This window comes from Musca domestica, unplaced genomic scaffold (genome assembly GCF_030504385.1).
Source record: "Musca domestica strain aabys unplaced genomic scaffold, Musca_domestica.polishedcontigs.V.1.1 14, whole genome shotgun sequence".
Lineage (NCBI taxonomy): Eukaryota > Metazoa > Arthropoda > Insecta > Diptera > Muscidae > Musca > Musca domestica.
Genome location: NW_026712192.1, coordinates 4,867,247 through 4,882,164, shown reverse-complemented (window position 1 = coordinate 4,882,164; position 14,918 = coordinate 4,867,247). Strand labels below are relative to the sequence as shown.

Below are 14,918 nucleotides of genomic sequence, written 5' to 3'. Positions count from 1 at the left end.
ATATTACACGTTTGGTGCACAATAAAAAGCAAATCGGACGAAGATATATATGGGAGCTATATCTAAATTTTGACCGATTATCTCCGATTATCTATAGGGTTCGTCCTTGGGCCAAACAAAAGATCTTTGCAAAATTTCATCTGGATCGGGTAATAAATGCGACCTGTACTTTGTTTACAAAATACATGGACAGACGGACGGACAGACGGACGGACGGACGGACTGACATGCATAAATCAACTCAGAAAGTGATTCTATGCAGATCATCAAAAGGAACTATGGGTCTATCTCGTTTCCTTTTGCAAACAAATGCACAAAGACATAATACCCTGACCACCTTGTGGTGTAGGGTATAAAAATCACTTAAAGACTTATTTTTTATACACTTGATATGATGCCACGATGCTCTATTCCAGACATAGATAATTGTCAAAGAGGCAAATGAAAATATAAACATCATTGAATATTTAACGCCTCGTATCGATAATATTTTGCTTTAGCCATGACATAAGCTCTATTTATACACAAAGCTCATACAACAATAAGACAAGTTAGATTTTATTTTGGCATTAGCTATAAATTGACCAAAACAGAAACAAAAATCTTCACTATCTATTGTGGCTGTTGCTGTTGTTGTTTTTACATTATAGTTCTCGATATAGCAGCACTGCTGTTGTGAATGATTCTCATTTTGTCGTTTGGCCAAAAACAGTTCTTCATTGTTTGTACATGTGTATAAATATATGCGTATATTTGTACGCCTCCCCCCAAAAGTATTACTAACCCAATTCATTTCTTAGCCAAACAGCTAGACAACACTTGTATTCAGCACATACATACATACATACATATGACCATAGATATTGAACTTTCATTTGGTTGTTCTCGCAGAATCCCTTTTTCGTCCAATTTCTCTTTTAGTGTCATCATCGTCATCATCATCAATGGTTATGATTTTCCCTTTTTCTCGGACTATTAATTGGCACAAAATGGCTACATTAGTGTGCAAAACAGGGCAGACGAAGTAGGAGAGGAAGGAGCGAATGGGATGAAAGAAAAAAAAAACATTTGCTGTAATTGAAAAAAAGCAGCTAATGATGCTGAATTATTTATTTTACTAGGATGGCTATTACAGCGAAAATATCAATAACATTACTTCTTATTATGAAGTTCCGGTATTGTTACCCGGCAAAAAATGTTACTATTTTTCAGTACACTTATTTGTTATCATTTCAGTATGAATAGAAAGATAATGGATATAATCTTGAGTACTTCGTATCAGGGATGAGACAGTGTGATAGTGACGTTAGAGTCAATGTCTAAAATTTGAAATGAGAACTCAACTTCGCCTTCATAAAACCAGTAAAGAAAGTTCAAAAATCGGAGAGGACCGACTATACGATACCTTACACCACCATGAGTATTTAGTGACAAAAAAAAATTAAATTGCGATTTTTTGTGAAGTAGATCATACCTACTATGAACCTTATTTGATTGCGTATCTTGGCATTAGAGTAGCCACAATTTGGGAACTATATTCAACTCTAAATCGATTTTCAACAAATTTGAAGGAGGCTTTTTCACCTCTAGTATCAAATAACATTCCTGTATATTAACATATAAACTAGTAAAAAAGCTGTAAGTTCGGCCGGGCCGAACTTTGAATACCCTCCACCAATTAATACAAATTTAACAATTTTCAAAAAAATAAAATCGGTTAAAAAGTCTGTCAAAATCTTAAGATACCGAAAGTAGCCGTTATATTAGGGTATATTCGACGACGTGGACCTACATAGGCAACTTTTGTCCTGAACCATTACAATACTCAAAAAAAAAAATAGATCGGTGAATAATGTGGCTAAAATCATTAAAATACCGAATATCGGGAGATACAGTTATATGGGGGCTATACGAAGACATGGACCTGCACAGACAATTTTCTGTCATAGGCTGTAGTACCCATTAGGAACTTCAAATTCCGGTGAATAATGTCGCTTAAATCACCAAAATACCAAAAAAAGACAGGTACAATTATATGGGGGTTATACCAAAACGCGGACCTAAATGGAAAAATTCGTTTGAAAATGAAAAAATCTCTGCTATTTCGGCTGATATTACATATATGATGGACAATAACCGTAAAATCGGATGAAAATGTACATCGAAAGTATATAAAAATCTGAACCGATAAAATCTGGCAGAGGAATTTTCGAGCTGTATAAGATCTCCGGTATCGAATATCATTGTTGTGGAGTGCATATTACGCATGTATATCTATATCTATATCTGAACCGATTTTCACAACAATTTGTAGTATATGATTCTAGGGTGAATTCAGTCGGAATTGCCAAGATTCAGTTAATTTGAGTTAATATTAGCCATTTGGTGCACAATAAACCTGAAATCGAATAAAGATATATATGGGAGCTATATCCACATCTGAACCGATCTTGACAAAATTTTAGGCACTTATTTCGGAGCTATATCTGATATCTGGTGCCAAAGATTATTGTAGAGTGCATATTACGTTTGTGACGGACTTCCGATTTTTGATGAAACATAAATATGGGAGCTATAGCTATATGTTAAGCGATTTTCACCAATATTCGAAGTACTTGTTTCTAGGATGAATTCGAACGAAAAACGAAACAAAAACAAATATTTGGAAAATTTCCAATCAATCTAATATTCAGAGATTTCGCGATTGTGAACCCTTTGAGGAGGAAGTACCAGAAGCAGTGCGCAGATATATCCCATTTTCACAGCATATCTTGTGTTAGTAAAACTAATGGCATGTAAAAAGTATGAGGAGAACCCGTAGCTTATTTCGGATTTTATGATCATTTTAGTTATTTAAAATTTTGACTCTTTGTGGGAGAGGTACTAGAAGATATGGTCCGATCTCTACCATCTTTATAACAGATCTTGTATTGATGGAAATATTGAGATATAACAAGTCTAAATGGACTTATATGTTAATTTCACACTTTATGAGCTTCATGGATTTTCAAAATTTTGACCCTCTGTGGGAGAGGTACCGGAAGAAGTGGTGTATTATATATAAGAGTTATATTTGTTCGAAATTTTGACCCTTTGTGAAGGAGTGGACCGATATTGTCAATTTTCGCACCTGACCTAGAACTGATGCAAATATTAGAATTTGCAAAGCTGGAGCATAATCTGATCATCGTTTACCTTTCTGTGCAGAAAAATATTATTTATTTATTTTTATACCCTCAACCATATGACTAGAGAGGGTATATATCATTTGATAGGTCAAAACGTGTCTAGTCGAAATAACGGTTTTAGACCCTAGGTCTCTTTGGAAAAATCTGTTTCAGGACATTTGGAGTCGATCTAGCGATGTCCGTTGGTCCGTCTGTCTGTCTGGCTGGTGCGCACGATAACTCTCGAAGAGAGAGAGTCCGATTTGGTCCAAACTTGGTACATCGCAATATGTTTGTCAAACTTAGATCGGATTCGGAGTTGGACAATATCGGTCCACTCCTTCTGGTACCTCCCCCCACAAAAGGTCGAAATTTCCAAAAATATATTTTCTGCACAGAAAGAGAAAGGATAATCCGATTATACTCCAAATTTGCAGATCCTAATGTTTCCATCAGTGCAGACAGGTACGAAAATGGACAATACCGGTCCCCTCCTTCTGGTACCTTCCCCAGAATTTGTCAAAATGCTACATTATTCACCGGTTTTCCTCAAGTTTCGTATTGGAATATTGTAATGACTTATGACAAAATTTGCCTTTACAGGTCCACGTCTTCGTATAGACCCCAATATAACGGCTATATTCAGTATTTTTAAGATTTTAACAGATTTTTTTTTTTTTTAATTTGAATTTTATTTTTTTGAAAATTTCCAAATTCGTTCCAAATGGTGGAGGGTATTCAAAGTTCGGCCCGCCCGAACTTACTGCTTCTTAACCGTTATTCTGTTGAACAGTGTAATTAAAGCATGCAATTGTTTTCCAATAACAAAACTAGTTATGTTATATTGCTTTAGGGCACAAAGGAAATGGTGTTTGATATGACGTTGTAGGCCCTTCTCGGGTATAGCCCTTTTTTACATGTATTGCCATTACAAAATTACGAAAACATGGCAGTTATTGTATTTTATTTAAGCGAATTTTACAGTATTGATTTATTTGTTTTCTTCTTTTGCTGGAATTGGAGGAGGTCAAGGTTGTGTAGATTTGTCTCCCTCTAAATATTATGCATTTTAATCGATGGTATTCTCCAAAGAACGACCACTACATTTCATTGTCATTGTTAATGTCATAGATTTTGTGCTTGCTAGATCATCGATTCGATCATCTGCGCTTTAAAAATATACAAAATCATTTGGCGTTGTTGTTGTTGTTACATTTATGTTTTTAATTTAGATCTCCGTTGAGATACGATGAGGGTCATTGTTTGACCATAAACAAGAACCGAAGAAGAACAGATAAAACAAATCACATAATACTGTGTAAAAGTCGTTGTGTTTACATCAACATTTCTATGCAGACACATGGGGACATTGGGTTGTGTCGAACGAAAAAAAAGAAAACTAGTAAAAAAACTTTAAGTTCGACCGGACAAAATTTTCAAAAAAAAAGTAAATAAATAAATAAAATCCTTTAAAAATTCTGTTAAAATCTTAAAAATACAGAAAGCAGCCGTTAAATTAGTGTCTATACGACGATGTGGACCTGCAGAGGCAACTTTTGTCATAAGTAATTACAATAATCAAATGCGAAATTTGAAAAAAAATCGGTGAATAATGTAGCTAAAATCATCAAAATAACAAATATCAAGAGGTGCCGTTACATGGGGGCTATACGAAGGCGTGGACCTGCACGGACAATTTTCTGTCGTAAGCTGTATTGTCCATAACGAACTTCTAATACCAAACTTGAAACAATTCCGGTGAACAATGTCGCTTAAATCACCAAAATACCGAAAATAGGGAGGTACCATTTATGGGGGGCTATACCAAAACGTGGACATACATGGCCCATTTTCAATACCAAAAGTCCTGCAGACATAATATGTATTTGAGTAAAATTTTATCAACGTACTTCATTTTGTTCGGAAGCTAGAGTGATTTCCACAAACGGATAGACGGACGGACAACGCTAAATCGTCATAGAATTGTATTCTGATCAAGAATATATATACAGATGCGTTTAAGGTCTGCTAGACTTTTGGTATTGAGACTGGGCTTTATAGGTCCACGTTTTGGTATAGGCCACAGGAGGTAGTAAAGGATTTTTCGGAGTTTTAGTAACAATTTCAAACCGAATTTGCTGTACATTGGAAATATGTATTCTCAGTATGTAGGAAACATCCTTGCAGAGAACTATACACAAAGATCAAGTTCTGGAATAGACCCTATTGGCTCAACTCTAGTTTAATAAAAACTCTCGGATTTTTTTGAATTTTTTCCAGGGGTAGGTATTTGATCCTTGATTCTTGGAAAGTATTTATACCCAACACCACATAACCACATAGTGGTAAGGGTATTATGTCTTTGTGCATTTGTTAGTTACTTTTGAGAATCTTCATAGAATCACTTTCTGAGTCGATTTATGCATGTAAGTCCCTCTGTCCGTCGGTCTGTCTGTCTGTCCATGTATTATGGTGAACAAAATGCAGGTCGCATTTATTATCTGATTGAGATGAAAATTTCCCAACGATATTTGTTTGGCCCAAGGACGAACCCAATTGAAATTGGTGAGAATCGATTAAAATTTAAATATAGCTCCCATATATATCTTCAGTCAATTTCGGGTTACTTGTACACTAAATGGCCAATATCGTCTCAAACGACTTGCAATTTGGCACATCCGACCGAATTTAATCTAGAAGCAACTGCATCAAATTTGGTGAATATCTGTTTAGATATAGCTATGGCTCCCACAAATATGTTTCATCCGATTTGGTGTTTAAGTCCCTCGCATTCGTAATATGCATTCCGCAAGAATGATATTTGGTACCAGATATCAGATACAGTACAGAAATACTTCTGCCAAATTGTATCATGACCGGTTTAGACTTGGATATAGCTTCCACATATATATTCAACCGATTTCGGGGTAACTGTACACCAAATGGCTAATATCAATTCAAATTGCATGAGTTATAGCACATCCGACCGAATTCAGTCCAGAAGTAAGTACATCACATATAGTTCAGATATATCTTTAGATCCCACATATATGTTTGGTGGAACTCGGCTCCGAAATATATATTTTTTTTAATAATCCTTCTCGAAGCGATATCATGCGCCCTATATCAATGTTATTTGGTACAAAAGATAAAAGTGACTACGTCAAATTTAGTGAACATCGATTCTGAATTGGATATGCCTTCCATATATCAGTCACCCCTGAAATCAAATTATAACTACTCTGAAGGCAAATGTTGATGAGTGGTAAGATCTACTTCAAATAAATTCTTTTGTTGCGGGAGCTCTACTAAATATGCATAGTGGTGTAGGGAGTCATATAGTCGGCCCCGCCCGATTTTTCACTTTTCCTTACTGTTTTTATACCCCCTATCATAGTATGATACCCTCCATTAAGTTCGTCATTCCGTTTGTAACACCTCGAAATACACATTTTAGACCCCACAAAGTATATATATTCTTGATCAGCATAAAATTCTATGTCGATGTCCGCGATGTCCGTCCGTCTATACGTCTGTGCAAATCAGTCTAGCTTCCGAACGAATGGAAGTAGATTGATAAAATTGTACTCAAATGTATGTTATGTCTGCAGGACTTTTGTTATTGAAAATGAGCCATGTAGGACCACGTTTTGGTATAGCCCCCATATAACGGTACCTCCCGATATTCGGTATTTTGATGATTTTAGCGACATTATTTACCGGAATTGTTTCAAATTTGGCATTTGAAGTTCGTAGTGGATACTACAGCCTAAGACAGAAAATTATCTGTACAGGTCCACGTCTTCGTATAGCCCCCATATAACGGTACCCACCGATATTCGGTATTTTAATGATTTTAACGACATTATTTACCGGAATCGTTTCACATTTGGTATTTGAAGTTCGTAATGGATACTATATCCTAAGTCAAAAAATGAGCCATGTAGGTCCACGTCTTCATATAGCCCCCATATAACGGTACCCCCCGATATTCGGTATTTTGATAATTTTAGCGACATTATTTAACGGAATCGTTCCAAATTTGGTATTTGAAGTTCGTAATAGATACTTCCGCATAAAACAGAAAATGGACCATGTAGGTCCACGTATTCGTATAGCCCCCATATACCGTAGCCCCCGATATTCGGTATTTTGATGATTTTAGCGACATTATTTACCGGGATTGTTTCAAATTTCGCATGTGAAGTTCGTAATGGATACTTTAGCCCATGCCAGAAAATTGTCTGTGCAGGTCCACGCCTTCGTATAGCCCACCTATAACGGTACCCACTATATTCGGTATTTTGATGTAATAACTTATGACAATAGTTGTAATAACTTATGACAAAAGTTGCCTATGCAGGTCTACGTCGTCGTATAGGCATTCGGTATTTTTAAGATTTTAACAGAATTTTAAACGGATTTTTTTTTTTTTTTTTGAAATTGCCAAATTTGTACAAAATGGTGGAGGGTATTAAAAGTTCGGCCCGGCCGAACTTACGGCTTTTTTACTTGTTAATCCTCAAAGGAGTCACGAACCGACCGTTTTTGACCCTTTTTCAAAATGTGGCTAAAATCACTTTCAACGGTATTGTAGCAAGTCAATGTAAATTTTCTAAATTTTTACACCCCCCAACACTACGTTTTGAGGGTATTATATGCATATCGCAATTATCGTCCGATCCTCGCGAAATTTTGCATGGGGGTAGGGTTAGGGTCAGAATAAAAGCCCATTGTTCTTAAGATGTACATTTAGAGGTGCAAATGGACTAAAAAATTTTTTTTTTTTTAATTTTGTAGTCGCTCTATAGGCCACAATTGAAAACTAATCGACGCGGAATTTCGCATCAGAAGAGAGTTAAGAACAGGGAAGAAGCCTAGCATTTTGGATGACCATTGGATTTTATTTAGCTGTAAAATTTGGATTTTATTTAGCGTGTGAAATTGTTATGAATACTTAACAACACTACGGAGTGCGTAAATATTGGCCAAATTTTCCGGGTCAAAAAAACTAAGGGTAACCTCTGGGCGGGGCTCCTTGACATTATTTCAAAAACGAAATATTCCAGAATGGATTTGAATATAAGAGGACTTCGAACATATTGTAGTGTTGTAGGGAATCACATGGTCGGCCCCGCACGGCTATAGCCTTTGCTTACTTGTTTTATCTGCATTAGGTGAATTATGAAAATGGAATACTTCGATCAACTATTCCTGGTACCTCCAGCACATTTTAACATTTTCTAAAAATTATCACATATTTCATATAAAGTGAAGGAAGCAGTCGATTTAGTCAATACCTAGCCCGTCGCAGAATTTTTATCCGATACGAAATCGACAATATTGGCCCATTACTTTGGAACCTACCCCGTAGAGAGACAGCAATTTGAATAATCGCAACAGAGGACCGAATATATATAAATAATAGAACGTTAACTGAGGGTATATATGTGTCGGCGAAACCGACTGCTACTTTTTACATTGTTTTTTTTTTTTTTTTTTTTTTGAACGCCCTCAAATCTACCAATTTTTTTATGCGATACACCCTAATATTTAACGAAGAACACATTTTGCACATTTTTGTATACAACATACTTATATATTCCAAAAAAAAAAAAAAAAAAAAAAAAAAAAACATTTGACAATGATTTTCCACAAAATAAGTTTGTGGTAAATGTGTGTGGGATTGGCACAGATTTCGTATAGGTACGGTGATTTTCTCATAACTTATTCATAAATTCCGAAATGTGAAAATTCAACATCCAAGCGAAAAAGAAAAAAAGACTTACTTGAACTCGTGGATCCACTGGGGCATTATTGCTTTCCGTTGACATGATGGTGACTATGAGGATTTTGGTAATTGGGTTTGTTAAAAAAAACTACTGCTTCAGAGAGAATAAAAATTTTTTTTCGGTGATTTGTAAAGAAACAAATTTCACTTTTTTAATATCAACAACAATAACAACACATTTTTTCACTTCGTTTTCAACAAATTTCTAAATTTCCATTTAAACTTTTCTATGTTGGAAGAAAACACTTTTATTGATTTATCTCCTTTTTTAAATGAACTTCTTTTTCTTCTTCCCCAATTTCTTTTGCAAAATTCTTAGAAAATTTCATAACAAATTTGTTTGCCTTTTAATGCGTTTTTCATGAAAAATTCACTTCTTTTTTTTGTTTCCCGTTCATTTATCCGTGGATTTCGTTCGTTTATACTGCACATCCATGCGTTATATTTTCTCTACTTCGTTTGGACGGTCGGTCACTCGACTCGGTTGGTTGGTTGGTAGTTTGTAATATCTGCGTGTTTGTGTGCCTGTCTCTACAGCGGAAGAAATTTTCCAACTTTGCTGCTGCTGCTGCCGCCGATGTCGCTGATAAATGTAACTTGCAGCAGTTATATTCGATTTATTTTCCTCTCTTTTGCCCGTCTCCGCAAATTCATGCTCTGGATTTTCTCCAAGCAGATATGTGTGTGTACGTTTGTTGCTGTTATTATTTATCTTCGTCGTTTACTCCCCAGTTGTCCCCACCCTAGCTGTCGGTTGGAAATCTGACATTTTCCCCCATTAGGTTCGTTGAATACAACCTAAGGTTATTGTTGTATCTCTTTTCTACAAATTTTTGGGGGGTGAACTGAGCTAATGGGGTCGGGAGAAGGGGGGCTTTATTTACAGTTACTTTTTCCTCAGATATCAACGTCAAAGAGTGTTAACACCATTGTCTTGTGTCATTCGTTCGTTTACCGTTACCGTTGCACTCAATGTGTTTGGGGGTCTGTTATAGAATTTTCCTTATCGCCGTTTAGTCGCTGTCTAAACTCGCCAAGTTATCGCGCAAAACAGAAACGAAAGCAACCCCCATTCGCAAATTCAGCTCTTAACAGACTGTTTTCATTGCCTGTGTTTGCATGCCGTTGGGGCTCTTCGTCGTTTACTGTCTGTTTATATTTTAATGGGGGGAGAGACCATGTTTGCTCTCTGTCTACCTAACTCTCTCGTGACCATAGACAAAACATGCTCTTTGTTTTGTTTTCTTCTTGCTTTTTTGTTTTATTTGACGTTTTCATGTGCCACTCAGATGTCAGGTGGCGGCTATTGTTTATTTTCTTATCGAAAGACATTTATCTTTGGTTTCGTTTATCTACAATTTTATTTTGTTTTGTTTCATTGTTCGCGGTTTGTATCTCTCGAATACAACCATGTATATAAACAAAGATTTAATTTGTACAGTACACGAATCTTAGAGATACAAAGGTATACTGTACAGAGATCAGAGAAATATCCGTTATTTTCAAATTGAAAATTTTGAGATATGTAACCTTGTACCCAGTGTGACCGCTGGAAATTTTCAAAAAGTGTCACAAAAAGTATCATTTCTTGAAAAAAGTGGCACATATCATTTTAAATGGTGGCACAGAAAGTGGCACAATTTATTTCACATTTTATTTAAAAAATAACAGTTTAGAACAAAACAACAAATTCATCTATATGTAATACTATATAGTAATAATATATGTATGTACATATTGCATATTTAACCAGTAAATAAAGCCTTGAAGTCGGACGGGGCCGACTTTATGATACCCTACACCACTTTGCTAATTTAGTAGAGCTCCGCATAACAATTAAAAGTTTTTATGGGAGAACTAAATCATACACGCTATGATTATAATTATAATTTAAAGTTCAAAGGACTAAATATGCCGAAGCATTTGTATCTTTTAAATTCGGACTTGTATTGCCCATTTGGTGCACAATTAGTTTGAAATCGGATAAAGATATATATGGCAGCTATATCCAAATCGGAACCGATCTCGATAAAATTTGGCAAAAGTTATTTCTGAGCTGTATTTGATATATTTCCCTGAATATGGTTGTTACGGAGTGCATATTACGGTTGTGGGTAACAAATATGACAAATATATATATATGGGAGCTATAGCTATATATGAACCGATCTACACCAAATTTGACATACTAGCTTCTAGACTCAATTCGGTCGTAAGTGCCAAATTTTATCCAATTTGGGCAAATATTAGACGTTTGGTGAACAATCAGAGGTAAATCGGACGAAGTTATATATGGGAGCTATATCCAAACCTGAACTTCGTCCTTGGGCCAAACAAATGATTTGTACAAAATTTCATCTGGATAGGGCAATAAATGCGAACTGCACTTTGTTTACAAAAATACATGAACAGACAGACGGACGGACGGACATGCACAAATCGAATCAGAATGTGATTCTATGCAGATCATCAAAAGGGACTATGGGTCTATCACGTTTCCTTGTGACCACCTTGTGGTGTAGGGTATAACAAGTAAAAAAGCTGTAAGTTCGGCCGGGCCGAACTTTGAATACCCTCCACCATATGGTACAAATTTGGCAATTTTCAAAAAACTAAAATCCATTAAAAATTCTGTGAAAATCTTAAAAATACCAAATGTAGCCGGATATTAGGGTCTTTACGACGACGTGGATCTGCATACGCAACTTTTGTCATAAGCCTGCACAGACAATTTTCTGGCACAGGATGTAGTATCCATTACGAACTTCAAATACAAAATTTGAAATAATTCCGGTAAAATTGCATCTAAAATCAAAAAAATACTGAATATCGGGGTACCGTAATATGTGGGCTATACGAAGACGTGGACCTGAACGAACAATTTTCTGTCACAGGCTGTAATATCCATTACGAACTTCAAATGCGAAAATTGAAACAATTCCGGTAAATAATGTCGCTAGAATCACCAAAATACCGAATATCAGGGGGTACCGTTATATGGGGGCTATACGAAGACGTGGACCTGCACAGACAATTTTCTGTCATAGGCTGTAGTAAAGTAATTAAAAATTGAAAGAAAAGAACAATGTTGACAACTTTGAGAATGCGAAAACCACTTACAAACACCTAATATAAGAGCGTTCGCTCTGAAATTTGCTATCGCAAATTGGAAATGGCAGCGTACGACGCTTTTCATTGTTTCATTTCATTTTATTGTTTTAAATACAGCATTTAGATTAAAATATACGTAGTTTAAAAAAAGGTGGCACAATGTATAAAAAAGTGGCACAAAAATTCAAAAAAGTGGCTCATTTAGGATCAAAATAAAAAAGTGGCACAAAGGTATCAAAGCCCAAAAAAGGTGGCAAAATTGATACTTTAGTGGCACAACGGTCACGCTGCTTGTACCTTATGTTTACATTTTTTTTTCGAAACACACCTCATTGTCAAAATGTATATTCATAACTCCATTGTATATACGAAAATCAGAGATGGGAACCTGTTATCAATAAATTAATTTTTATTTTTTCAGGAGAAATTCAAATTGAGTTAGAATCAATATGCTTATTGCTACGCATATATGGACAAAATTTACCCTTTCTGCAACTTTCGTTAAAATAGCCTACCTTGAATTAAGCCTACCATGGTACGAACTACAACTACTAAATTTTAGACCAATCTGTTATAAAATGTCGCTTTAGACAAAATAACGAATATCCGAAGGTACCATTTACTTGTGGACCATTATTCACCGGAATTGTTTCAAATTTGATTTTTGATGTTGGTAATGGATACTACAGCCTAAGGCAGAAAATTGTCTGTTCATCTCCCGTTAACGGCACCTCCCGATATTCGGTATTTCGATGATTTTAGCTACATTATTCACCGAATTTATATACCCTCAGCTATATGGCTACGGAGGGTATATATCATTTGATACGATCAAAACGTGCCTAGTCGAAATAACGGTTTTAGATCCTAGGTCTCTTTGGACCAAATCCGTTTCAGAACATTTGGAGTCGATCTAGCGATGTCCGTCTGTCTGGCTGGCTGGCTGGCTGGTGCGCACGATAACTCTCGAAGGGAGTATCCGATTTGGTCCAAACTGGGTACATGGTAATATTTTTATCAAACTTAGATCGAGTTCGCAGATGGGCAGGATCGACCCACTCCTTCCGGTACCTCACTGACAAAAGGTCTAAATTTTCAATAAATATATTTTCTACACAGAAAGAGAACGGATAATAGGATTTTGCAAATCCTAATATTTGCGTCAGTTCTAGGTCAGGCGTGGAAGTGGACAATATCGGTCTACTCCATCAAGTACCTCCCCCACAAATGATCAAAATTTTGAATAATTGCAACTCCCGATTGTCTTGAAATTTCACACATCCCAATATTTATATTAACCCAAGGTCTGTTTTTAAGATGGAATATATCTGTCCACTCCTTCTGGTACCTCCCCCATAAATGGTCGAAATGTTCAAAAATATATATATTTTTTGCACAGAAAGAGAAAGGATAATCCGATTTTGCTCCTACTTTGCAACACCTAATATTTTCGTCAGTGCTAGGTCAGGTGTGAAAATGGACAATATCGGAACACTCCTTCAAGTAACTCCCCCACAAATGGTCAAAATTTGAATAATTATAAGTCTTATAAAATGTGATGTAATAATTCGATTGTCTTAAATTTTCACACATCCAAATATTTTTATAAACCCAAGATCTGGTGTTAAGATGGAATATATCGGTCCACTCCTTCTGGTACCTCCGCCACAAAAGGTCGAAATTTTGAATATCCATTAAGCTCATAAAACGCGAAATTAACATCAGATTCCATTTAGACTTGGTACATATGAATATTTCTATCAACACAGGATCTGTTAAAAGAACGGTAGAGGTCGGACCGTTCCGTCTGGTACCTCTCACACAACACGCCAATGTTTTGAATAACCGAAAAGTTTATAAAATCCGAACAGAATTTTTAAAGGATTTTATTTTTTTGAACATTGCCAAATTCGTTCCAAATGATGAAGGGTATTCAAAGTTCGTCCCAGCCGAACTTACAGCTTTTTTACTTGTTTTATGAACTAATGGATTTGTTCCAAAAATGCTTCTTAAAAATATTCCTCGAAAATCAATTTCTTTGCTATTTTTTAACCCATTCTTTTTGGCACAGAAGTTTTTGACAATTTTGTTAAAAAAAATACGTTTACTGTCAGGAAGACCTTGTAAGAATTTTTTTTTAAATTAACAAATTGCATACTCCTAAGTTATGGAAAAGATTTTCAAAATAGAAAATTTCTAGCAATGATCAAGCACAATAAAAATGCCAATGTGCCCTGATTTGGATCTTGGATATAAACCAAGAAAGTCTATATAGAGTTTTTGAAAGAATCTACAGGTTTCTGAAGTCTTTCCCATGAGGGTCCTGAGGGCGATATTAGGATGTTTGATAGCTTTGCAGGTTTCACACTTGTTAAAATATTCCAACGTCCACAATTTCCATATAGGTTACAATTTTTTGAAAAAAAAAAAAAAAAAAACATAATGTAAAAACACATAAAATGTTTTTTTTTTCTAAATTGGCGAGTTTTTGAGAATTACTTAAAAACCACAATTCCTATATAATCAGGAAGTCTTAAAAAACATTTAAAAAAATTCACGATTTTATTTTATTCTGCATATCGACAAGAAATCCACGTTTTTGGTATTTTGACCACCATTCATTTCCTAAAAAGTGTACGATTTTGTGCAGAAAAATATTGTAAGAATTATTTTCTTAAAAAGACACAGTCCGGAATTCTTAACAATTAATTTAAAAGTCCAAACTTCTTGACCAGGTAGTCCTTAAAAAAATATTCTTAAACGATCTTAATTACCATAACTATCTAAGTTCGGATATGTACGAGGGAGCATGACAATTTTTTGAGCCCTCGTACATATCCGAACGTGAC

General features: G+C 35.5%; 1 protein-coding gene across 3 annotated transcripts in view; it reads right to left on the bottom strand.

Annotated features, from left to right (window-relative positions):
• Window positions 1-10,068, bottom strand: part of LOC101895925 (uncharacterized) — a 34,507-nt gene extending 24,439 nt beyond the window's left edge. For all 3 annotated transcript variants that reach the window (XM_059119143.1, XM_059119142.1, XM_059119141.1), the window contains exon 1: window positions 8,957-10,068. In XM_059119143.1, the coding sequence (XP_058975126.1) occupies window positions 8,957-9,001 (45 nt within the window). In that variant the 5' untranslated portion in view covers window positions 9,002-10,068. The remainder of the gene's footprint in view (window positions 1-8,956) is intronic.
• Between the last annotated feature and the right edge of the window lie 4,850 nt (window positions 10,069-14,918).